This window comes from Anoplolepis gracilipes, chromosome 16 (assembly GCF_047496725.1).
Source record: "Anoplolepis gracilipes chromosome 16, ASM4749672v1, whole genome shotgun sequence".
NCBI classification, from domain to species: Eukaryota; Metazoa; Arthropoda; class Insecta; order Hymenoptera; family Formicidae; genus Anoplolepis; species Anoplolepis gracilipes.
The window spans coordinates 4,912,935-4,940,771 of record NC_132985.1 but is presented as its reverse complement, the minus strand read 5'-3'; the positions used below and the strand labels follow the sequence as shown (position 1 = coordinate 4,940,771).

The following is a 27,837-nucleotide window of genomic DNA, read 5'->3' as shown; positions in this document are numbered from 1 at the left end:
ATTTAAATATTATAAGTTACTAATAATAGATAGATCTACATATTCCCTCTCTTTCTATAAGGTTTAACATTCAGTAAATATGTATAAAATATGCATTATATATGCATATGTATTCTATCGAGAACAACTTTTAAAATAATACCGGAACACCGATAACGGAAACGAGTATATTAATATACATGTATATAAAAAATTCTTATAACACATTTTGATTATACACGTTCAAAAATATTTTGCACGCCTACCTGAATTTGTCTTCTGTTGCATCTTACATGTATGCACATATATATGTATTGTGCAACACTCTCAAGAGAAAATTAAAATAAAATATCACAAGATTTTTTTGCTTTACTAGACTACATATAATATAAAACTTTTTTATAACGATGATTAATAATATTCATAGATTAAGGAAGACACTCAGTGAAATTCGCTATGTAGGAAAGATTATAATAATAGTTGTTACCTGTTTCAGCGATTCAAGGTATATGCAAGTAGTATTTAAATAAGTTATCCACGTACTAATAAAAGAGATAATAAAAAGAGGCTTTCACATAATTTTTATTATCTTCAATAAATTACTTGGAAGAGAAAAATTATTTATAATTACTTATAAATTATTATTTATATAATAATAATTATTAAAGAAAGTGATTTTTATCAACATTGCTAAATAAATACGTATAAGAATAAATATGTAAAAAAAAATTTGAAATATTTTTATTTAATTATGCGTAGAACATAAACATTCAATATTAAAGCACAAAAATAAAAAAGAATTAATATACAATAACATATAAATATATGTTAAATAATATTATTTATGCTGATTGCACTGTGACGTTATTGACGCATAAATTTGCATGAAATATATAGTTGAACAATTTTCTTGTGTATATTTCGCAATTCTACAAGTATTACTATATGAATACAGTAATAAATAAATTTATTAAGTGCTTATTGTATATCATATTTTCTTTTTATCAATTTAATTGATTCTAGTGAAATCGCGCTCTCTTGTTCGCGTATATAATGCGGTTGCAGTTCCCTTACCAAAAAGGGATCAACGGACAAACATCTGAACGAAGGGTGTAAATCGACTCTTCTGGGTCGTTGACCCTGTCTGTAGACTTTACTGTTCAGCCAATTCACAGGTCACTTTTTTACAATGTCTGTAAAAGGTACCTGTAAGCTCTCATTGTTTCCGTGTCTGGAAGTACCAGTACAAAAAACATTTTCCTGAATAAAAGTTAACGAACGATCAAATTCATGGTTCAAACAAATGTATTATAATTTTAATAAAGCATAAGGATATTAGCTATTAAAATTCAGTTATGTTACATTCAGTGTAAGAATTCAAATTTACCTTTATTCTTTGTACAATTAATTTCAATACGTTATTTTTAACAGCTATAAAATATTTAAGAGAATTTGTCAATCAACACTTATTATTATTTGTATTTTTAAGAAATATTAATGAATGATACAATTTTTGTTATAAAATATAAAAAATGATATTAAATCGGGGAAATATCTTACCATTTGTTTCTGTCATCATCGGTGAGGGAAAGGCAATCTTCAAACGAAAAGAAACATCAACGAACTAATGTACTTTATATTTACTGCATAGAACTAAATGCAGTTCGTAGATGATGCTTTAATGTTCGTAAGAACTTCTCGTTTCACTCATTTATGACACAGCATCTATGTGTATCGGTAATTTCTTTATCGGCGTTTTAGAAGTTCTGTTCTTTTGTAGAAATGCAACTATGCTTGACTAAGGCTATTTATCTTTGTCTACTATTTACTCTAAGAAATAACATGTGTCTTCTTCTTCTTTTAATCTTCAATCTGTTAACATGTAAAAATATTATATTAAAATCATGATTTTTACCTCTTTACTTAAAAATTTTCGGTAAAAGCAAGAAATTTTATTTATAAATTATATTCTTATGTTCTATAATTATTAAAAATTACTTATATATTATATCAGAGCCTTTATAAACATAAAAGAATCCTTACTTTAAACATATAAATTTTTCTATCAATTATACACATGGTAAATTTTATTATAAATTATATAAACTTTAATAATTTTGAAAATCAACAGTTTTTGATGAATAAAAAAAAATTTACATACAAAAGCTTTATTGATTAAATTGTTGAATATTAATTTTGTGTTGAAAAAAAATCACAAATTTTATTAGTTAGTTACATGCTCATATGTCGCGCAATAATAAATATTATATAAGAAATTGCGAAATGACGTATCAAATCTATTATATGGCTATGCAATAATACTTGATAATAAATAACAATTGCGGACAATCATTAAATAAATGATACGCTTGCAGTATAAAACCGATTATTGATTACGTATTAATTGCAAGAATCTCATAAGAGAGATTAGCGGAATCGGACAAATAGACGTCAGAATTGATTCTTTTTGCACATCTTTTTCTCTCTTTCCATTTCTCTCTCTCTCTCTCTCTCTCTCTCTCTCTTTCTCTCTCTTTCTCCAACATTTTTGCGAGTCTCTCTTCCGTTTTCCTCGTTTATACTTGCGCGCAAAACAAGTCCGACGAGTTCTCATCCCCGTTGTTTCCGAGAGACGCTCGCCATCGTGAGAATAAAGACAAAGAGATGAAATGTTGCCGATGATATTGTTACTTTGATTATGACTGTATAATAATTTTTATTATTTCTTATTTGATTTTTTATTAACACATATATAATACATATTCTTAATAGCGGACATAAATTATAGTCCTTTTTATTTCTTATATTTACACATTTGTTATCTTGTAGTTTTGCTCATGAGAAAAAGTTAAGCAAACATTTAAACAACATGATAAAGGCTGATTTAAATTGCATGATACAATATGATACTACAAAATAACAAATATATTGCCACTGTCATGTCCCTCATGTGCCGATAGATGTAAATAATATTTTTGTCACGCAGGAAGGATACTCCAAATCACACAAACAATTTATCCTACACTAACATTTAAAAAATATCGAGGAATCTTTGCCTGCTAAAGATGAGCAAAGAATTAAAATTTAGGCATAGAAATTACATGTTTATAAAAAACAGTATTACAAATAAATATTAACTAAACATTATGAGACGTTAAGGAAAGGCATAAAAAATCTACCTCTACATTTTTTAAGATCGTTATCGAATTAAAAAAAATATTACAAGCATGTCTTTCTTATTATATTAATCAAAAATATATTATATATATTAATTAAAAAATCTAAAAATAACAAAGATTATATAATAAATAACTTGCTGATTTGAAAAATTAATTCTGAATAAATTACTAATACAACTGTACGATACAGAACACAAACATAAAAAATAAATACACAAAGATGAAAATATATTTAATTTGAAATATATTTAATTCTAATATCTCATTCAGAAATTATTAATTTATAAAGTGTACAATTGAAATTACATTTTTATTTCTTTAGATCTAAAATAGTAATTAACACGAATTTTTTTATGCCATTGTACTAAATACAAATTACATAAAGCAAAAAGTAAGAGAAAAGATGAAGAAATAATTATTTCAAGATTTAAAATTTACATCACGGACAACATTTGAATGTATTATACATTTTTTCTTCTATATTCTAATAATTATTATAATATCTCAGTATTTTGGCACGTTTCATACATAAATCACAGTTTCAAAGTTAAAAAAGAAAATGATTTATACGCAGCTATATAATTTAAGTACACTTATAAGTAGAAAGAGAGTATTATACATAAGTTAGAATTTTTTAAATGCTTCAAGTATAAAAATGGTTTGGTCTGAGACATATAAGTCATCATCAACTAATTTAAACGTCAGTTTCGTCTATAGATTATTTCTTTCTACTCCAAAGGATTGTTTATTTTAAATTTTCTAACATCGCAATTTTAATTTTAGTTAAATACTTCGTCATATTGTGCAAAACAATGTTTGATCTGTCTCTAATGCATTTTACGGTACAAATATAAATATAAATTACGGCCTTTTAAGTGCTCTAAATATCGTACTAGAAATATTAAAACCATTACTATCATCTTACACAATCTCTAATAAATGCTTCACAAAAATATTCACAATTGAAAATGTCTATTCTGAAAATTAAATTAATTCCAATCTCGAGAACAGTTTCAATTGATGATCAAGATTCTTAAAGATGCGTACAAATTTATAACTCATGATTATGAATTTGAACGTATTATTAGATAATGTTATGGTATTACATCTTTCCAATTTTATAGCAATCTTCATTATAAAACTAGACAATAAGTGCGTCACATTCGCATCAGTTACGTTAACTCGTGGAATATCAAAACATGAATAACGAGTATTATGTCACTCTTGCAGGAAAGGAGATTCCTTCGCAAGTCCTCTCGTCTCGTTGTATCACAATGTTTAACTGAAGATCAGCATGTCCCTGGTGTCGGATGAGGCTGACGCATGGCTTGAGGCAGAACTCTTCGATCCGATTTCACCATAAGTCCCAGAAGATGCGTTGCTGGACGCGTGTGCGTCGGCGTTCGCCGACGCCGATCCGCCGTTGGAATGCGCGTTGGACACAGCATCGGAGGTGGCTTTGGACGAGCCACCGCCGGATGCGATCGCGTTAGAAGATGCCTGAGCGTTGACGTTTGAGCCTGCGGGATGGAATAGCGAATCATTTAATTACGATCAGTCCAGATGACACACCCTCCGCCATGGACGCCGCTGACGCCTCGGCCTCGGGACTTAGGCCTGTGGAAAAGTGAACACGAAAAGCTCTATTACGACTGATGACTGACATAAAAACACAGACACAGATGGTTAAAGAAATGGATCTTCTGAACAGATCCTTCACCGGAGTGTCGAGTGCTGAGTCTTTTTCTATCTAATGGTTGTTGTATCACAATGTTTAAAATCATGCATGATTGTCGACGAATGTCAACGAAGTTGTTGGAAATACAGGCGATGACGTGATATCTGATGATCCGACAACATACAACTTGAAAGTTGATTTGTGGTGACGTTGAACGACTGGTTTTCGAGAGCTCAGTCGTTAATCGACAATAACACATAGCTCAAGATATTTTTTCATCTCTTGTATAATATGCAGGAAAAATTATGCGCTGGAAATTTTAAGAAGGCGCATTGATCGATGGTCATTTGAATGATGAATATTTACATATAATAAGATGTTATGTGACTGACAATGTCAACAAGGTGTTACATAATGTAATAATAACTATTAAAAAAATTATGTGTCTAATTTTAATGAAATAATGACCATTTAGCTGTCAATTTCAAAAATTACTTATGTCTTTAACGATCTGAGTTTTAATTTGCATGTGTAAATTTTAAAAATGACTGTTTATCGTAGTGAATTTCGAAATATGCAATACAGATTTATATGTAAAATATAAATGTACCTCCTGCGCCGAATCCACTTTGGCCACCAAATCCTCCACCATGACCTGATCCTTTAACGCTATCTCCGTATCCATCAAGGATATTACTTGAACTTCCAGCATTGGCATTAGCGTTAGCATTAGCACTCGCATCAGAAGAACCTCCGCCGTATCCACCGAGATTTAATCCAGACGAACCGCCTTGTCCATATCCACCGCTGCCTTGACCACCGATTCCTCCATGACCTCCAGATCCTCCGAGGACATTTCCGTGACCGCCAGTGGCTCCAGCATTAGCATTAGCATTAGCATTAGCGTTAGCACCGGAAGAACCACTGCCATATCCACCAAGGTTTCCAGACGAACCGCCTTGTCCATAACCACCGCTGCCTTGGTTGTACCCTCCTTGACTACCGGATCCTCCGAGAACAGTTCCACTACCTCCGGCAGCATTAGCATCTGCATTAGCATTAGCACCAGAAGAACCACTGCCATATCCACCAAGATTCAATCCAGACGAGCCGCCTTGTCCATATCCACCGCTGCCTTGGTTGTACCCTCCTTGACTTCCGGATCCTCCGAGAACGGTTCCATGACCGCCAGATCCTCCAAGGACAGTACCAGTACTTCCGCTAGTGGCTCCAGCGTTCGCATTAGCATTGGCACCTCCAGTTTGTCCTCCGTATTCACCTAAGCTTGGACTACCTGAGCCTTGATTATAACCACCAAGAACGGTCGATCCGGAAGATCCATCACCATATCCACCTGATCCAGATATCGGATTGCCTTTGATCGGTCCACTGACTCCTCCTCCAGTAGTGCCGGCATTGGCATTAGCGCCAGCGTTAGAAAATTGCCCGGGATATGTTGTAGGAATGTCCTTGGGCTTCTCGCCCAAAACAATACCTGAATCACCTGGTTGATATTTTATTCCTCCTGCTCCTCCCGCGTTACCGTGCGATGCGCCGTTATTAAGGAACGGATTTGCACCTATCGATTCATGTCCGGCTCCAGCGTTTGCATTGGCGTGAGCGTTAGCAGTGGCATCTCCGCCGGCACCGGAATGTCCAGTGTTTAAGAACGGATTGTTTCCGCCGATTGGACTTGATGTAGCTGCTGGATAATTGCTACCTTGTTGATATCCTTCATAACTTCCATGTCCTCCTAAGCCGCCGCTACTGCCTGCACCTGCTTGAGCGTTAGCATTAGCATTAGCGTTGGCATTAGCATTTGATCCAGCGCCGCCTGATAAGAAGGGATTGCTATTGTAAGGTCCTTGTTGTTGAGGATATGTGCCTTGAATACCACCATTTCCCTGACCATGTCCAGGATATGTTCCTTGAATACCACCATTTCCGTGACCATGTCCAGAATATGTTCCTTGAATACCACCACTTCCGTGACCATGTCCAGGATATGTTCCTTGAATACCACCATTTCCGTGACCAGCTGTAAGAAAAAGAATTATTTTAATTTTTTAATTTTAAAACATTATATATATATATATATATATATATATATATATATAATATTTTACATATATAATGTAATATTACATATAAATGCTACATAAAAATATGTTAAAATATATATAAAAATTAAATTAGCACGAAAGTCACGAAATTCATGCTCTCAGTCTCAGTCAGTATAACGTCAGATTTTTCATTTGTATTTTTCTTATTCAAATTACAATGAAACTAAAAGTGTATTATTAACAAGGTTCACATTTATTGCTGTTATAACATAAACAATGTATTGTTTATGAAAAGTCTTATTTATGAAAGACATAAAACAAAGTTTTCACTTCGATTGAATTACAAAAAAAATACAAATGCAAGAAATATCTCCTGATTTACATCTTTGCGAATGCGATTTTTGTCCGATGTAAAACATGTGCGAGATATTTCAATGAAAAAAAAAAAGATACATAGTGAGATTAAATATATTAATCACATAAAGCATAAAAAGCTGTGCAGAAGAATAAAACATTCAGAAATCCTGGTCCATTGAGATCCAAAGTCATAGCTGGCGTCGTTGGCACTTTAGTAAGATGTGCATAAAGATCAACAGTGAGTCAATTAGATATAATTACAAGCCTCTTCGTCGTTAGGAAGAATTACATAAAGACAATGCAGAAAATTTGCAGTGCTGTCACCGATAAGTGCATAATCTCAGCGAGTCGATGATGATTTTCGATCATGAAGTATCACCTTGACTAGGTACTGTCTCCTCGATGACGATGATCTCGACAGGCTGTTGCTTAGATTTACCTCCGTAATGTGGCCTACGATGGTGATGATGATAATGAGGAGAAGGACTTGGACGATGATACGGCGGATACTGCGCTACTGGTGAATCCTCGACAACAACTATCACAGTATCTTCTTTGCCCACTCCTTGAGGTCGATAGGAAGGTTGAATGGGCGTTGGATATATCACAGAGGTTGGTCGAGAGATCGGTAATGTGTTTACCGGAATGACTTCTATTCCTCCGCTAGGATATTTACCCGGGACCACGTTTAGGCCACCGCTACCCGCGGCATTTGCAGCCGCATTCGCATTCGCATTGGTATTACTGTCGCCGATGACCTTGGGTCCGGAAGGTGCTGGATAATAAGAGCTGGCCGGAAAAGTTCCGCCATTGCCACCGTTGGCGATAGCGTTGGCATTAGCATTAGCGTTAGCGTTAGCATTAGACTGAGAGCCACCGTGACTTCCGTAATCCGGTTGAGTGACTTGAATAGGAACCTGACTGACGCCAGGGCGGTAATAACCGCCACTATTATCACCATAACTCCCCGGGGTTCCTGAAGAACCGCCATAACCACCTACGTTAAAAGCGTATCTTTTATTATAATATATTAATGATAAAATAATGGTAAAGGTACAAGTTTAAATATCTGAAAAAAATAATTATGACAAAAAGATATTATTTTAAAGAATAAAATAATAAAACAATTATAACGACATAAAATTTACCTTGTGCATTAGCGTTAGCCGACGCTTGCGCGTTGGAATTGCCATATCCTCCGTATCCGTGAGCTTGAGCATCCGCTTTCGCCGAAGCCGAAGCCGAACCATCACCTTGTGCATTAGCGTTCGCCGACGCCGAAGACGAGGAAAATCCACCTCCGACTCCGACCGGCCCGATATTGAAACCTCCTCCTAACGATTGGGCATTGGCCTGGGCATTGGCCTGGCTATTTGTATTCTTAGGCTTGAAAATTCCTAACGGGTCCAGTAAACTACCGACATTGCCGCCAACTAAATCACGTAGTACACCTTCGTACAAATAAATAAAATAAAAAATTAATTAATTAATTAATTAAAAATGTTTGAATGTATTGAACGACAATACGATATAAAAACTGTCTCAAGTTGCTTCATAATTTATTTTATTTATATAAACTTTTTGATAAATGTGTTGTTTAATAAAAGAGCATAATATTAAAATAATATTAGAAATATATTTATTGAATAAATTAAATAAATACATTTCTTTGTGAAGAAACCGTCGATTAATTCGACCTTTAAAAGTTCGCATGAGCAAAAAGTATTTTGGTGATGGTTTTAAGTTGTTATTGTAGAAATATTTGGAAAGAAGGGCAATAATCGAACTCAAGTCTGTTGAAACGTATGAAAAAAAAAAATTTTTAATATAATTTTCTTTAATCAAAAACTTACCAGGTCTTGCGGAGGAATTCTTAATCAACAGCAGCACCACTACGGGCACCAAACACTTAAGCAATCTCATTATTTTCACTTTCGTAATAAACCGATTATTTGCCTATCACGCACAATATTTCTTCTTGTTTTGCCTATTTCACCGATATCTCGATGGTCGAAGAGTCAAGAGCGACTGAGGTTCTCTCACGAAGACAACATCTTATATACGACACACGCGTGGATTTTATGTCGGACAATAATTAATCCTCTTTTTTCTTTCTCTCTCATCGCCGCTTCTGCGTTTAGAATATTTTACAATTATTTTTTCTGTGAGATCAATGTCAATCCCAGAAAGCATCGTATTTTGGAGACGGCATATTTTTGTGTTAAAAATTCTAATTTTAATGTTAAATAATTACTATACATACGACTGTCAGAACATGAAATGCTGGTAGTATGACAACAGTTTTGCCGCTCGAATGTCGCGCATGGAATCTACTATCAAGGTCTGCTTATATTTCGACGAAGCGTTTACACATTTTCGAATACCGGGATATTCCTTGTCATTGTATTAGAAAATGATTTGTAGCTTAAGTAATTATTTTATATTATTCATATGGGATTTCTACTCTATGTAATGAAAATTTTTTAGAAATAACCGAGCAAACCGTGATACATTTTGGTAAATTATTTTATATTGGAAAAAAGCTGTAATTAAAGGAATTCTTAAAAAATGTAAAAAAGAAAAAAGCTAGAGTTATACAAATAATTACGAGAGAATTGTCATTTTTTCTTTGTTTTTAGATAAATGTAAACAAATTTAGTAATGACTTTTCTTGTTTTTCAGTTCTTTGTAAACTAAATGGTTCTTCTTGTTTAAAAATATTCTTGTTATAAAATATTTATAAATAATATTTTTTTAATATTAATTATAATAACATTACTAGCGCTCTTGTGATTACAATAATTGATATTTTTGTTACAATTATCGTTACACGCACATTTAAATATAACATATACACAATAATATATACATATTGTAGCTGCATTACGCAATAAATTTTCAATCACAAAATAAAGATTTTATATATAGTTGACCGGATTCACGTATATTTTATGTAAAAAAGCATTTATAGAAATTTGCATTAATCAGGAGGATATTATTTCTGGGATATTATTCTCTGTTCTTGCACAAGCACAATAAATTTAATGCAAGAAAAATATTGATTGCCAAATCGATTTAGCAACGTAGTAACATCATTTACAATTTAAGCAGTCAACAGAACAAATCCCACATGGATTTCACTGAATTCTGTCTCTTTTTTATATTAGTATTAATTAATTGTAGACGGATTTTAATAATATATTTACACATCTTATTACAATTTTAAATAACATTTGTGAAATCATGTAGAAAAACTGATTAAGTTTTTATGTATTATCTTATAGAAATGTTTCATTAATAATCATACAAGAAAAATTAATAAAAACCATTCTAACATAATGTTGTTATATTAAAATGTATCTCAAACTGTTTTGTATGGTACATATTTTCTATATAATTATGTAATATATTTTATATTTATGTAATAATTATAATTATTTTTATAAAATAATATTTTGGAACCGTTTCAAATATATAGTATACTTACTTTATTTTACATTAAATATGACGCCTCTTATACGAATCATTTATTTAAATATTCTGTAAAAAATATTTCAAGATTGCAACATATGAGAACTAATTAGTTGATTCATAAAAACGAACATGCAATCACTAAACGAGAAAAGAATATTTTCTCTCTCATAAAATTGGCATAAATGTGATTATACCCAATCGACGTAGATATGTATCTGCTTAAGCGCCATTTTTTGCATTTTTTATGCGCGTGCATCTTAAAAATTATTGTAATTAATGTGCAGGCAGAATGATGTACAATGTGCAATCAGACAAACTTGTCAATATATTACAAAAGAGTGTTTTATACATATATATATATATATATATAATATAACTCGTCAAACGCGCGTCAAAAAATTATATGCTTATAATAAATTTTATTAGATTAATTATACCCACACGCAAGAAAGGTAAGTAATAAAAAATTAATCAGCATGCATGGGGAAAACCAATGAACACGTGAAAGCAACGAACGAACGAGAGAAACAAAAGTTAAACCAGTAGTTCTCGAAATACTTTTCCTTTTTTGTCGTGACGTGTCAGATGATTGGTGATGAGGATTTATATTGGGTCAAGGAAAGATTCAATGATACAATAAAATATCGGCAAGAAGACTGAAAAGAAAAAATAAATTTTGCTCGGGCTTTTCTCAGAATTATTACATTAATTTCTATACCTATTAAATTAAAACGTTTAATAAAAGTTTAGCTAAATTAAATTAGAAATAAATAAAAATATACCAGAATCTTATTACGACTACATTTTGTTTACTGTTTTCTTTAGCATTAAAATAGATTACTATAATTTTTTATAACGGTTTATTCCAAGAAATTTTGAAATAAAGTTTTATGAAAAATATTTTATCGATTATAAAGTTGTTATATGATATCGTTTACATTTAGCTGACAACTCTGTTACAGTGAATTAATGATGTTTAACGGTTGATCAAGCGTTAACTAACACTAATCAAAAATCACTTTAACTGAAGATGAGACTATTTTCTAGATTCCATCCTCGAGCTTCTTACGAAACCTGTATCGTTCCGGTTCTTCAAGGTCAGGTTCAATGACTGGTCTCTAGCCTCAACGAATTAACAGAATTATCTGTAGAAATCTGATAAGTATCAGAAATCATAAAATGACTTGTAACATCCATAATTATTACATGCGGTTAGGTAACAGTTGTAATATTTACTTGTATTTATTTATAGATATACATTCTTTGCATATTATTTATATTTATAAAATATAGGTATGGTGGTAACTTATTATGTATATAATACATATTTATAGTATATATTTATATATTTATTATCTAAATAAAAAAATAAAAATTTATATATAATATTATTATATAATAAAATAAAAACTCTAATAAATTTATTAAAAAAAATAAATAGGATGCAATAATATAAGAGCCTTTTTAATGTATCACATTAGTCATATGAATCATTATATTTTTACATTATTTCAGATTTCCCTTTTAGATACGAAAAATCCCCCGATCGAAAATTCAAATTACTACTTATTATTAGAAGTAACTGTCGAACGATCAAAAACCCGAGTTTGATTTTGCGTTCCAAGTATGTGTACGCAAATATTCGGAAAATAAACAATTATCTTCGACGATAATACAGCTGACCTTGTCACTAAAGATAAACACGTACAGATATACGATGTGATCCCTGTTTCGTGATAGTAGTTCGTTATTTCCGTCGTGCGTCATCACAAAACGGATGATGAACACGAACGAGCTACTTTTAATTCTTGATCAAATTTATCATCAACTAGCGATTTTCTAATCATTAATTCAAGTCGTGCGATGTCGACTGGTCCATCCATGAAGGATTCCTTGCGCGTTTCAACAATCGGGGAATCCTCATGATGTAATCAAAGCGAATTAATCTTATAAAACGAGCAATTTTTTCATTGTTAGAACTATTTCTTTGACTTACTGACATTACTATGTAAGAAAACACTCTCGTATTAAACATCGTACATTGTATGTTTGCGTATTATATTTACAAAAAGTTATTTACAAAAACTTACATGAGAAATACAATGAATTTCTTAAAGAATTAATTTCTATAATAATACAATTTTTTTGAATTCCAGATTTGTGTGATTATTAAATACAAATTTAAAAAAAAATAAATATCGATAAATTTAAATCTTTTCTACACAATTTTTCACATTTTATCTGTCAGAATTTATTTAGACAATTTTATAAAATATTAACTTATTTAATAATAAACTTTTTAATATAAATTATTGTAATCATTTTAATGGAAATATTAGTGACAATTTCTAATAGTTTTTACGAATAATTTGAGATCAAATCAAGATAGGATGTCAATATTACGAAATAGAATCGTATGAAATCGATAATAAAGTCGACAAATTTTAACAAATTTATTTTCAAGGTATTTCCTAAATAACATGTTGATGTTAAGAAAGATTCGTGACAGAAAGGCAATGATTCGCGAATGATTCAAGATTGGATCAAGATAGAATGTCGATATTACGGAATAGTATCGTATGATGAATGCAAATGCAAAACCCACGGGAAACCTTCGAACGTTTCTAATGACTCACCTTCCGCAATATAATTTAACCAGACGACAAAATTTGGCGTCGGTCAGAAAAACCCAACTGTTTAACTTACGTGCTTTAACTCCGGTATAACTGACATAGTCTTTATTGTACTTACATATGACTGACCATGACGTAATCCGTGTATGTATGTACATACATGTCGTATGTCGTGGGCAGCGATGGATTTAATTATCCATTATTTAGAGAACTGTATTATTACTAGTATTTTGCTCGGATATTTATATCATCTAAATGCATTCTTTGGTTAGGATATATTTTAATTAAATTCTAAGTTTATATATTTACATTATTTTTTACAATATATTATATATTGTTAAATTTAAAAAAATTGTTATTATTACATAAATTTAATTATTTATATATAATATTTACACTTTTATATATAACTTAATTTTTGTTATTAAAAATATTAATTTATTATTAAATTTTCCGCTATGATCAATTGGTTTCTTTTTTAATTTAATTTGTTTAAGAATAATTAGATTGAGTAATACACATTAATGTAAATAAACTGATAAATATATATAATTTAATCTTTGTAATTATTTTGCATAAGTTTTTCTTAATAATTAAGAGAGAGAATAACGTATATTGTCGAGAATTTAACTCTGGCTATAACAATGGCTATAATTAATTATATGAGTCGTAATATAAGTCTACTTTTTTAATTAATAATGCCACTGTCATACAACGTCCTGTTATTCAGCGTATCTTGTTATATTAATTTTTACTATACTAGCATTTTATTGTGATTTGTTTAAATCGTAAGGATTAATTAACTTCGCATCGATTATAACACATACAACCGCTTGATTGATACTTGAAATCACTGATATAGCGCGCAATGTCGAGTTCGCGAAGCAAATCTTTATTTTTTAATATTATTGTTTATTACTTGCTTCTCTAGTCTTCTTGTTTTTACGTTCTTCATAATATTGCGTCATGAAAGTACAAAGCTCGTTTAATACTTAGTTGATGATTTGATCATTCGCTATCTCTATGATATTATCATAGTACATGTGCATTCCGCATATTTAACAATCGTCTGATTGATGCATCCGACATTGATTAATGGAAATGCTGAAACCTAATTTTAACCAGTATGCCTTGGTAATAATTTGCACGTTAAGTAAAAGTAAAATAACAAAATACAAACAATTAATGAAATAAATATGTAGATTAATTTTTCAAATATTTTATTTCTTTATAGATAGAACAAGTACACATAGAGACGCATTGTTGAAATTTGGTCTCGATTAAAAACATCATATAAATTATTTAAACAAGTAAGATATTCTGATAAGCTAATTCGAGACTATTGACTTTTATATCGACTCTTTATTGCACAATTAAAAATCAATTAAAATCATATAATGTAATACTTCAATTGAAAGTAATACAAAAATACGCAAGATCTTTCGTCTCACTAAAACTTATCTCACATCTATTCTAATACTGGAATTAATTCTTTCGTAAATAAATCGTATAAAAAATCGTACATCTCTCAAAGTAAACTATAGATTTATGTGTATATTTATAACATAAATTTTATATTTTAAAATGACGGAAAAACGGTAGACTCACACATCCACATCCCACATTAAGATGCTTTCATATACGATAATAATATTGTTTTATAATATTATTATTGTATTAAGTATAATATTATTATTGTCATCTTTTGTCCATTTAATGAAAATATAATATCACGTCTTCTCCTACGTAAAGCGATTCTATCATTCGAAAATAGTCGCCTAATATACATCAAATATACAGATAATCGCTACGTTAGCGTAATCGCAACTCTTGATTAATACATTGCGAAAAATTGACTTTTGCAGCCTTTGCAGCTCGTCGACATATTTATACAGTACGATGTCGATAACAGCTGATAAGAAGTAATCGCTCATATACTGAGAAGTAATTATACACACTCTAATTGGCGTTATACGTCAATTATTTAAACTGAGAACAGCGTATATATATCTATGTATCGTAGCGGATAATACTCCAGAGAAATATATCCTAATAGCATTACGCATGCATTCTCTCTTGACAATGTCCGTTTTTTTCATCGTCCATGACGTAAAAATGAAAAAGTAAAAGAGATAATAGAAAATAAATATTTTTAAGTATAAATGTAAATTTTATAAATTTTTAAATATAAAATTTTCCTATTAAATTAAAGACAAAGGAAACTTATGAGATAATATATGTAATATTTATATACATTGTGTGTGTGTGTGTGTGTGTGTGACATATATATTAATATTTCAATGAATACTTTGCAAAGTTCTCTCGCAGTGGACGCTTACAAAATAAAAAACATTTCTAAGACGGATATAATATTTTATATCTGTGAGGAATCTCTAAAACGCGTCGAGAAACATATTTAGAAAGATATGTTAAATGCACAATTCACGCGCGAGACTTATTACGAAGAAGATTTCCACAAAGATAACATCTGTATTTCCCGATTGAATCGTTATCCGCGTGTATTTTATGCGTCATTGTAAAAGAATAAATTGTTATTTATATGGAAGAATAACAAACGCTACTACATAGAGATAATATATCGATTGTCAATATCTGACTGACAAGAAAATATCTCATTGATATTCTACTATTTGAAATATAAATTTAAATGTAAAACTGTTTATTTTCCAAAAAATGAAAAATTATAGACATATTTTAAAAAAATGTCTCTCAATTTGATAACTGTGTTTCAAAGTACAGATAAGATTTCTTTTCGACTTTAAGTATTTGATTTTGCTATCTCGTCGTGTAATATGCATCATTATTAAACAAGTCAATTCGAAAATTTAATCTCAAAATAGTTACCCTCTTTTTCGTTTCTAAGACAGATCTTGTATGAAAAGACAAGAAAATTTATTCCTGTTCCGTTATATATTCTTTAATGTTTCTTCAATAATTTCGTGATCTATTAAAAAAAAAAAAAAAAAAAAAAACAATTGTACCAAGAATACTTTATCAAACTTAAAGACCGGAAAATACTTTATTTTTCATTTATTGATCTGTAATTCTTTTAGTGATATGTAAATCGGAAATTTTATCATATTTACACATTTAAAACGTATTTAATGGCTGATAAAAAGTTAAAGTTTATTCCAAAAAGAAAAAATCACAAACGTCAGCAACAGAATGCGACAAAGTAAAAATAAAGTATAAATTATCAAAGTAATGAAACGAGCTCTTCTACATTACAATCTTCTAACGCTAAATTAATTAAGTAGGAAAAACACACGTAATAATCACAGTTTTCATTAATCTGTGCTGTTTAACATCTAGATTATATCGCGTGTGTAAGTTAACGAGGTCATACATCACTAACGGATCTTGAAAATTATAGATAAAATCATTATTGTTTCTCGTTATTGTAGCTTTAAAATTGATGTAGACTCTCATATAAAAGTTGGTTTTTATTAATTAGCTATTAATTCATTCACACACATTGAATAAAAAAATGCATGCAATCGACAAATAATTCTTGTAGGAATAATGCAAATTTATACTAAACGTTATTAAAATATAACATAAAAAAATAAAAGAAACAATATATTTACACTGTTTAAAAATCTATTTTCTTGACTCGATAGGCTTTTATATAATCCTTTGTTCCCATTCTCATCCTCGAGTTTCACATAAATTTTTCATTCACGGTAATGGTGATTGTACGGCCGTTTCTTGCGTTTTAGGACAAGAATCGTTCTCATCATCGATACATTCCTTCTGTTTGTTCTCCAGCTCGGTATCGTGAGTGTGGGCATAATTTTTTAAATATTCTACTACCATCGAATGTCCGAAAGTCTCGGCTTCGTCGATTGGTCGTTTGCCCCATCTAAAAATATGATGTATGTGTATGTTTCTAAATTCAGACTGTGGGTTTAAAAGACGAGAGCTTTGCCAAAGCAAGAATCGTGCAATTCGATGCTACAGTCATTAAAAAATATTGAAATATATACATGCACGCATAAAAATTAAAAAAATTATATAATGTATAAGAAATATATAAATGTATATATAAATTAACTTTCTGAGTTAAACAAAAGACAATGTCAAGTATTAAAAGATTATATGCAATTGAAAAGAAATACAGGAAAGATTGAAATAATTCTAATTCGATAAATATTGACATTGAATGTGTTAAATAATTCATAAGTGAAAAAGCAGTGATAATACGTAGAAACTGAAGAGAAGCATAAATTTATTAATCCTTAATAAAAGAAAAGAGAATACTCTTTAACTTAATTACGTCTTAAAAGTGGCTAGAAGAGTATTATACGATTCAAAACGATGGACCTTAATCATCCGTAATAATCGCGAAGTTGTGTTAAGTATACCAGCGCAGATAATCATTAAAACAATCATTGTGACACTTGATCTTGAAGCAAGTCGTCTCAAGGACGCTTACCTGTCCTTGGGATTATGTGGGACTCCGCACTGCTCGATCAGAAACTCGACGCTGTCCAGATGACCTTCGCTGGCGGCCAAGTGCAACGCGGTTCTACCGTCATAGTCGGACAGTGTCATATCCATCCCGCTCAGTCGATGCCTGAAATTATGAGGATTTGATGCAATCAAAGTATATATGGCTTATATTTATTTGTAAAATAATAATATGTATAATAAATATAATATATAAAATAAAATATGTAATATAATTATAATATAATTATTTAAAACAAAATAAAAATAATATAACTTTTTGTCTTTTTCAACAATTAAGTATTATAAATTTTATATACTATTATAAATTATAAATTTTTTTCAAATAATTCTTTTTCGACTCGAAGCTATTTTTCTTTCGCAAGATGTTTTCCCACAATTTTAGTAAGATTGTTAAAAATAAATATTTTTCAAGTTTCAATCCTGTCATACGCAATATTGTTAACAAAAATACAATTTCTTTTAAAAATACACACAATAACCTATCAATTTTCTGTAAATAAGTAGCTCTTCTACAGTTCATAAAATGACTGAAATGAACCAAACAAAATCTAAAACAATATACAAGTTGTTGCATTTGACAATGTGAAAGATTGCTTTCTAGCGTTTTTAAAATTCTTAGTTAGATTGTAAGAATATTTCATTTTTAAAAATACATAATATTATCCCGACATGTTAAATCTCACGTTCAAGCTTTTACATACAAGTTGTTGCATTTGAGAATGTGAAAGATTGCTTTCTAGCGCTTTTAAAATTCTTAGATTATAAGAATATTTCATTTTTAAAGATACATAATATTATCTTGACATGTTAAATCTCACGTTCAAGCTTTTACATACCAGTTGTTGCATTTGACAATATGAAAGATTGCTTTTAGCGTTTTTAAAATTCTTAGATAGAGATTAAATATAGAAGTGTCGATGGAAAAAAAAAACCTCCACAACCACGCATTTCCGCGGGCGCGCATTTATCTTTACTAAACAGGTTCTAAAATAGTATATCACCTTCTCATCGCTGTGACATCACCACTGGCAGCGCTAAACAGAAGATTAACGATCGAGAGACCTTTCGTTTCATATTTATGACGTCTAGGATCCTTCTTGTTCGTCGCATGCTTCAAGTTATCATATCTGCGATCACACAATAAGCAGGCTAAAATAATTGATATAAGAAATTTCGATGATAAAGAACAGACGCAATTCAAATTTCGTGACATCTATTTATGATGTAAATTAAATAAAGCTGAGACAAATATTCAAAGAATATTTCATAATAATCAAAATATCAGGGAAATACATTTTTTAAATCTAACATTATTTTAATGTTGAGATACTTTTTTAATCTCTTATATTGTTTTTTAGTAAGGTGAATTTAATTTTTCATCGACTGAATCGTTAACCTGTGAAAGTTAAATTCGCCCACAAGCTCCTCGCAAAACTGCACACCGCGACAGGAATTTCCAAGCGGATCCAACGGTGGAGACCACGTGCATATTCCCATGACATTTGGAATTACTAACAAAAGGCTTCCCGACACACCGGATTTCGCTGGTATACCAACCTAAGGTAAATTATATTCTTTAATATAATGTTCTGCGTTATATTGAATGATTAATCCGTTATTAAACTAAACTGATAATATTCATATACACAAAGCAAACATAAATAATTAATTTTATATATTTATATATTAAATTATAATAAATATTAAAATATATCCGATCTATCCTATATGCACCGTAGCTTTATTTAAACTTACTTTGAACGCAAATTGTCCGCTATAGTCGTACATGCCACAGCTGTGCATAAGACTTAATACGTCACGAACACTGTCCGGTGTTAACACTTTTTCTTCAGTAACCGGACATATACCACCGTTTGCTAGAGTAGCTGTTATCACTGCCATCGTCTCGCAATTCGCTTCCATGGCGCAACACTTGACAACAAAAATAAAATTTATTAATACGTATATAAAATAGATTGACAATATTATCAATATTGCGTACATGTATCGTTATCGAAATAGAAATTAAAGATTAGATTTACTCCTATTGTCCGCGATAAGTGAAATTAAAGTAAGTGTTGCGAATTGTACTAAGCATTAAATATATGCTGAAATGTATGTAGTATATAACAGTTTAATAATATAAGGAAACTTGCGTTTGTAAAAAGATTTTAATAACAATGCTTTATCTATTAAATTGTTGTAAAATACAAAAAAAAAATCACAATTTTTATTTTTATATAATATTTAATATTTATTATTAAATATTTTGATATATTTAAATTTATTAAAATATATATTTATTATTAAAATAAATATACATTTATTGAAATATATTTAATATTTTATTATATTTAATAATTAAAGGAATATCCTTTACTTAATTCGTTTTCGTCATTTTATATACAAAAAGAATATTTACTTGGAAATAATAATCCATAATTTCGCGCAAATTTGTCTTGTCTGGATAACAGTTATATTCCCTCATGTAAAATCCTAAAGCGTAATTTCGGTCAGCTGCTTCTCGCTCCGATAAGAAAACGGCGTTGTTGAAGCCGAGATTCTCTTCACCAGCCAATCTCTTAAAGTAGTTCATTGTAAAGTCGAATTTCTCTGCCAGGCCCATTTCCGGTTTGACTAACGTTTTCAAAAGCGAGCAAACTAATATCGCGCCAGCGTTGATCATTGGATTGTGCGGCTTTTCTAAAAAAAAAAAAAAAAAAATCATTAACAGAAATTAATTATGTAACTTATAAAAAAATTAAAAATTTAAAGTTTTTTCATTTGTCTACAAAGACTTGTATATATTATTATACATTTTTGATTAATTAATTATTTTATAATTCATTAAATATCATATATTTAAATTGATCAATTAAATTGTACAAGGTTAATTAATTATGTAATTTATATCATATCAGCCAATACTCACTATTATGATCGAGCACCAGCTCGTTAAAATTTCTACCGGACGGTTCTTGCCCAACATATTGATGTACCACTTCCGGACCCAATCTGTCCAGGGCTATCGCATAGGTTAAAGGTTTGCTACAACTTTGAAGAGTGAACGGTATTGTAGTGTCACCGATACTGAATCGCTGGCCGTCGATGGTGCACACAGAGACGCCCCAGTATTCCGGATTCATTCTGGCTAATTGTGGTATATAGGACGCGACCTTGCCCTCGGTGTTTGTCTTGCATTTCCAATAAAAATCCTCGATCTGCTTCGTGAAACTCGCCCAGTCGGGAATTATGAACTGATGCCTGAACGCCCGCGAGATCAGTACGATATTGGGACTTATAATTCTGGAAACAGAGAGCGACGCAATAAAAAATGTTTCTCTGTCATAAACTTTAGACTTGAAAAAATAATAATAAAACGATATATTATATTTGAAATTATATAAAAAATATATATATTCAAGAGAGAGTTATATACCAAGATTTTGAAAATTATAAGTGCATATAAAATTTTCTTAAATTTTGCTTACTTTTTTTTTTAAATATATGTTATCTGCTTAAGATCGTAAACTTACCTCCTAAATTGTTCTCTATTTAATTTTTGCGTTTCATGCGATATATTTTCATGATTTTTCTTTGTGTGTTCCTTTTTCAGATTATCCGTAAGTTCTTGCAGACGAGGATCATTCTTCCGCAAGCCAGTCGTCCTTAAAGCCTTGAATGCACGTATAGATGTCAATTTATATTTTTTTAAGTGTAATGTTTTGCAAACATATGTGAATATCAAAATTTTATTGTACGTACAGCTAAAAATTTTCCCACTGTTAGGAGGCCAGAGGGTTCACTTTTAAACATGTCGAATAAAACATCTTCAGCGTTTGTTGCTTGATCTTGATCTCGAGTACTATAAAATATTAACACATAATTGTTAAAAAGAAAGGATGAATAATACATTAACGTCATTGTTGTTGCAGAAATAAAAACACGAAATATTATTAATATTTTTTGCACAACTGTTTATTTTTCTACATATTTTAATTATAAATAATAAAATAATATATAATGAATGCTACTTTTGTTGAAGATTCTAAATAATAAATTATTATATTACATAACAAACATAAAATTAAAATTTGATATATTATTTGCAAGCCACTGTTTACTTGTTAGTAAACGTAAATATAAAAATTCTTATCAAGCATTGTTTAATTCAAAGCAAATGTTAAAGGAAAAATAACAAACTTGATCACTTCAAGAAACAATAAACAGACACGTTGACTTCAATGTAATTATTATCAATGAATTATTTATAATATTATCAATAAAGTATTAAGAGTGCTATGCATATATTAACTATAATGAGCAATTTATATCATGCCATGCATTAATGTAGCGCATAGTACTCACTACATATAGTGGCTGTCATGAATGAAGCTGTATTCGCTGTAACGAGAAGCAAGACAAACGATTCTGCATTAGTGACGATAATAATAATAATTGTTAATGCGACTATTATACCTAAGGAAGCGAGCCAACATCCTGGTGGATCGATCATTTTTCTTCTCCACCCAAATCGAACACGCAACTTTCGATTTGATCGCATAATCTTCCGAGACTTTAGCCAACTGGCGATTAGATTTGGAATCGTATTCGATCGCCTTGATGTAAGGCATATTGATTGTCGTGCTTTGCGCTTCGTTAAAATAATCAAAACAATAATAGTTATAATTCTCACAAGTATTAATTGAGGGACTAATTAATTTTATATATTGTGTTAAATAAAATTGAGTTAATTTTAATATCCAATATTAGTCCTTTTTGTGCTTTTTCATATAAATTTATTACAACAAAATATTTATTAAAATGGCCTAATTAATTTAATTCTAAATTATTCATGCACTTTTCTCACAGCAAATATTTTATGTTACAACGCACTTTGATCACAAGATATGATAATTAGAAATCACTAATTTACATATTGCGTAATCCAGAAAATTCTCAAAACATAATATTACACGTGATCAATGTGTACAAAATCTAGAAAACGTCTAACGTTTTGATTTTTTGTAGATTGCTTACAAGATCGTGACAACGAACGTTATCAGCTCCGGGGAATTACTGAGATTCTTATATATTACCCGAAGAGAAAACAAGTTCTTGATCTTCATTTTTACGCCCCCCACGATGGCAAAATCTTAAAATAGTATCACCATTTATGTTAAATTAGTGCATGTGACATCTTGCAAGCGTAGAGCAACGTGCAAAAGAGCAATTTGCGTTCGATGACGAACAATCCTAACAAACAGAAACCAGTAACAAATAATTGCTTTGTATATTAGGGTTGATTAGAGTTGAAATAGAGAAACTCCACGTGGAGAAAAGAGGAAGAGAACAAAGGTCAGCTCTGGTCGATAAGAAGAATATTTATATGTGTTTAGACTTCAGATACGCAAGTTTGACTAAAGTTATATAATAAATAAAACACAAATATATGTTACGTCCAGATCCAGGGAAGGATGGGTCGAAAGGAAGGGCGTAAACGATATTCTGCCGAAGTCAAGCGTCTTACGGACGAATGACTCGGTCGAGCGAACCTGAAGACTCGGAAAAGCAGGTAAATGACAGAATTATACTTTTACACTGTTTTCCAAACTTTCCGAACTGGTCCCTTTTTGATAAGAGAATTAACTCTATCTACCCGGGACGGGACCAAGTGTGATCTGAACTGGTTATGAGTAAAGAGAGAGCGAATTAAATAATTTTAATATCCATTTAGAAGTATATGTATATACTATACTTATAGCGTCCGCTGAGATATAAAAGGGAAGAGCTCCTAAAGTGTGGCTCTCGAAGGTTGCAGGTGGTTCTCCACAAAGACTTGGTGACGCAGCAGTTGTTTTTACACAATAAGAATCAGTAACCTAACCACGGAATAGCGGCTACAAGTATAAAATGGTCAACCGAAATAATCGAAACACAAATAAATCAAGTATTAACGCAGATAGAATGATTCGGAGTATGAGAACTGAGACTGATCCGGGATAGAATGATGATTGTCGCGCTTTTCCTCCCTTAAATTAGAGATTTAACACCTCCCCTTTGTTGGGCGATTAGACGAATCAGAATTTAATTAACATCCTCATGGACTTGGAGGGGTTTCTTTTCGACTTGAGACTTTCGTTTATTGGCACAAATTTTGTTAAAAGATTTTTCGTCTTGACTAATGAAGAGTTTGGTACCATCGAGAGGGGGAGTTATCGCCTTTTGTTCTATTCCAATAATTTTATTGTAGGCAGGTGTTGCTTCGGGGTGATCCGTCAGGCGAGCCCTTATGCCGTATTCTTCGATTTATCTCTGATTTATGATTTATGATTCTAGTCTAAACAACAATTCCAATTTATGATGGTATTTATATGTTTATTTAGTAATTTCGCGAGGATGCTAAAGAGTCTTCGCGAATGTTTGCGCATAGTTCAATTTCTAGCATTTCTTCCGTTATCTTGTTTAAAAGTTTGGGCTTGCTTGTATTTGTTAGAATTTTATTACGTATTTTTATTTATTATTAATTTATTATATTGATATTTGTTAGAAATTTTATTACGTATGAAACGTTGGATCTTTGAAGTCTCACCGCAACAATTTTTATACGATTTAATATTTTACTTGCTATACAGTAAAATATTGCTTATATCTAAATATTTGTAGAGGCCTTTCGAAAGGAAAGAATCGTGAAATCCATAAGACGTAACATATATATAATAAAATATTTAGTGAGAATAATAATTAAATTGTAATAAATTGAAAAATGTTAAATATTTATCCTGTAAAATAAAAAATCTGTAACTTGTGAAATTACAAATAATTTTAAATTATTTGTAATTTCACAAGTAATATTTATTTTTATTGTTTTTCCTATTTTATTAATTTTTTTTAACAGAAATGCTTCTTAATATAATTGTTTTTTTAATAAAAATTAATATTTGATGTATACATTTAATATTTTCTAGTAAAGTTTTATAACTGTCAAAAATTACAATTTTTACAATAAAAATTAATAATAATAATTCTTAAAAATAAATTAATCTTACCGAAAAGATCTTAGCGGGAGTTCTTTGAAATCACTGATTGTACCACTGTAACGATTACTGAATTCAAAATCGTCCATTGTTCTGGTTTCATAAAATTTTAAATAAATAAAAGAAAACACTGATCACGTAATCATCACAAGAAGTTTAACATTTCGACGTTCGATCTTGTGTGTACATTTTGCTATCCCGCGAGCTCTTTTAACGACAAATAAAGTCACGATTTAAGAGATCGCGTATTACTAAATGCACTTAAATAGTGACCAATAACAATGCTTGATCTAACAATTGTGATAAGTCAATAGATCACAGTGATTTTATATTGCATCGATAAACTTATTGCACGATGATCACTATTTCTTCCTTGCAGAAAATAAATTCTGTATCGCTTGCTTGCAACATATCGCAATTATGAATTTGTCCATGTTTGATTATATTTTAATATTACATTATATTTTTACGATCGAATTAAATGTGTATCAAATATTAATATTAGAAATATAATTCCTAAAAAATTCATATATTACTCTTTGATAAAAGAGTATTTTTATATATCTTTTATTTAATTTTTGATGAAAATTACATTAACAATGTAATGTATAATAAATAAGAATTTCCTTTTACCGTGTCTGGGAATATTCTAATTCCACTGCAGTTCCGAAAGCGGCATCCAGATATTTTGCATTTCCAAATCTCGTGGATGTTGGTACAGCACGTTTCTGCAAAATTGTAAATAGCATTTAGTAAGAATTAAGAGAGGAAAACTGCTTCTAATCGCATAAAATTAAAGAGATTTATATTTGAAACAAATTAGCGCACAATCAAAATCATATTATTGGTATTTATTTTTTTTATCGAACAAGCGTAAACTTTAAAAATATTACGTAATTATTATTAAATGTATGTATGATTTTATAGTTTCCTTTCTGTTACATTAAAAGGTACCGGACATAATAACAGCTGATGAATTAAAGAAACATTTTTGAGATGCTCTTATAGAGAGAGACCGGTTGCCAGGCAACTCTGTATTGATTCTTTGATGAATCAATGTCTAATATTCTAAGCAGAAGCTTGTCATGTGCACTCTAATTTGGATCACTGGGATTGGGGATTCATGTGTGCTTACGCACTCATAAACGTAATGAAAATTGAATGTAATGAAAGCCTGTCCGATCAAAGAATGAGATTAGTAAAATATATCACTCTCACCGCTCGTACCTCGTTATGTAATCGTTACTTGAATAACTGAAATGAGTTTAATATTTTATCATAGAAATAAAAAATGTTTTGTTGCGAAAGAATAAAACTCAAACATTTTTTAACAAATCTGATTAAGTCAAATTAAAAACAAATTGTCAGTTTAAAGAGGAAATAAATATATTATACAGAAAATTTGAAGAAATTACAAAAAAGTCTCTCTTGCTTCTTAATTACATTTATTGTAATGGTGAGTACACACACGCACACACATACACATACAGGGAATTATTTTATATACATATTTACATATTTACAAATATTTTTAATATTATGTACTAATAATTTTAACAGATAAAATAAGTAAAAAAATAACTGGATTTAAAGTATGTATATTTTTATAGATATATATTTTTTTAATTGTATATTTCAATATTGAATATAAGTATATTATATTAATTTTATTAATTAATATTGTATTAATATATTTCTTGAAGTATAATTGTAAAATTGATATTATTGTAATATATGCAAAAATTATATTACTCTCGATAATTATCAGATTTGTACGTCGCACACGAACTTTGTTAACTGCAATAGTCTAATTTAAGCATCTCGTTGGCACAACAGACGCAATATGAAGTACGACGTATTTTTATCGCCGATATAGGCCATTGTCGTCACCCACGTGGTTGTAATAGACCAGATTAATCTCTTGAATGATTTTCTTTGAATGGTATACATTTGTAAATGATAATTTAATTAATAAATCGATTATTATAAATACGTTATAAATTAATACCGAATTTTAGAAAAAGTGTATTATTCCTCACTATTGTGTAATAAAATTGGAAACGTCATATTTAACATCTCCTTTGCTTTCGTATAAATGTCATTAATTCTCCCAAATTTCCATCATTTAATGATTCATTCTCAAATTTTTTTCTATCTTTCCCGCAATACGTTTTTACCTTGCTGATAGAATGCAGTCTTCTGAATTCGTTTGCTCCGATTCTCATGATCTTCAGCATCCTCGCTCCCTGCATCACCACCCTTCGATAGCAAAACCTTCTTCTCTTTAATCACTTTTGTATAACTTTATTCAACACGCCAAGAAATATTCGAATAATATGTAAAGTGGTAAAAAAAAGTTGCCTGAACCTCCTCTCACCGATGACCCAAATTTTCTGATCGATGTCGCACTACAATGTCCGCTCTGATTCGCACTTTGAATCGTGAATTATTAACTGACATCCATATTAATTGATCCTTTAATCTCTTAATGTAATCTTGCGTGACTGGCAATACTGTTTAATGAAAATTTATCAGTCGTGCAATTTTACGTCAATAACGACGCGAAAGACGACCCTCAGCATCCCGGCGATCAGCGTCTACTGCAGGGTCGTACAGACGCCCGTGGGGAAGGTAGGAAAAACCGGCCGGGACATGCGCACGATTTAGGGATGGAGTACAGAATATTTGCTATAGCTAATCTTGAATATGTCACGGGTTCACCGGATCAATCTAATTCACGCTGATTATCTAGAAAAAGAAAAAGAGCGAAATGATTTTTTTTAGACGTTATTTCAGCAAAATTTTGTATAAAATAATCTTGGCACGTTATAAATGTCATACACGCGGCAATTATTTATATTTATAATACTATCTGTTACAAACATAAATAAATATAAATAAAAATTATAATTATAAAAATAACATAAAAATTATAAATAAAAA

The 27,837-nt window shown here is 30.4% G+C and overlaps 2 protein-coding genes across 8 annotated transcripts; both read right to left on the bottom strand.

Moving 5' to 3' along the window:
* Window positions 1–2,739: 2,739 nt before the first annotated feature.
* LOC140674469 (uncharacterized) lies at window positions 2,740–9,306 on the bottom strand. Of its 2 annotated transcripts, none has more exons than XM_072908015.1 (5): window positions 9,110–9,305; window positions 8,405–8,707; window positions 7,636–8,253; window positions 5,447–6,874; window positions 2,740–4,678 (listed from the first exon to the last, which is right to left on the bottom strand). In XM_072908015.1, the coding sequence occupies exons 1-5, from the start codon at window positions 9,177–9,179 to the stop codon at window positions 4,437–4,439; spliced, it is 2,661 nt and encodes an 886-aa protein (XP_072764116.1). In that variant the 5' UTR covers window positions 9,180–9,305; the 3' UTR covers window positions 2,740–4,436. The 2 variants fall into 2 exon arrangements, with proteins under 2 accessions (XP_072764116.1, XP_072764117.1); XM_072908016.1 differs by having other exon boundaries at window positions 4,537–4,775; window positions 9,110–9,306.
* Window positions 9,307–14,566: 5,260 nt separating this feature from the next.
* Window positions 14,567–27,503, bottom strand: Gls (glutaminase). 6 transcript variants are annotated; one of them, XM_072908086.1, is made up of 14 exons: window positions 26,647–26,667; window positions 25,528–25,622; window positions 22,898–23,012; window positions 22,337–22,511; window positions 22,226–22,261; window positions 21,623–21,722; window positions 21,394–21,533; window positions 20,790–21,163; window positions 20,280–20,560; window positions 19,613–19,789; window positions 19,254–19,414; window positions 18,859–18,984; window positions 17,820–17,960; window positions 14,567–17,246 (listed from the first exon to the last, which is right to left on the bottom strand). In XM_072908086.1, the coding sequence occupies exons 4-14, from the start codon at window positions 22,489–22,491 to the stop codon at window positions 17,063–17,065; spliced, it is 1,875 nt and encodes a 624-aa protein (XP_072764187.1). In that variant the 5' UTR covers window positions 22,492–22,511; window positions 22,898–23,012; window positions 25,528–25,622; window positions 26,647–26,667; the 3' UTR covers window positions 14,567–17,062. The 6 variants fall into 6 exon arrangements, with proteins under 6 accessions (XP_072764187.1, XP_072764188.1, XP_072764189.1 ...); XM_072908087.1 differs by lacking the exon at window positions 22,898–23,012 and having other exon boundaries at window positions 26,647–26,711; XM_072908088.1 differs by lacking the exon at window positions 22,226–22,261.
* Window positions 27,504–27,837: the final 334 nt, after the last annotated feature.

Excerpts from the sequence above, each read along its gene's own strand:
- LOC140674469 (XM_072908015.1), bottom strand. The coding sequence starts at position 9,179 with ATGAGATTGCTTAAGTGTTTGGTGCCCGTAGTGGTGCTGCTGTTGATT. Across the intron at positions 8,708-9,109 it reads GAATTCCTCCGCAAGACCTG|GTGTACTACGTGATTTAGTT; the intron begins GTAAGTTTTTGA and ends ATTTGTACGAAG. Across the intron at positions 4,679-5,446 it reads AAGTGGATTCGGCGCAGGAG|GCTCAAACGTCAACGCTCAG; the intron begins GTACATTTATAT and ends TCCATCCCGCAG.
- Gls (XM_072908085.1), bottom strand. The coding sequence starts at position 27,146 with ATGCAGGGAGCGAGGATGCTGAAGATCATGAGAATCGGAGCAAACGAA. Across the intron at positions 25,623-27,071 it reads GACTGCATTCTATCAGCAAG|AAACGTGCTGTACCAACATC; the intron begins GTAAAAACGTAT and ends ACAATTTTGCAG. Across the intron at positions 20,561-20,789 it reads GCTGGTGCTCGATCATAATA|AAAAGCCGCACAATCCAATG; the intron begins GTGAGTATTGGC and ends TTTTTTTTTTAG.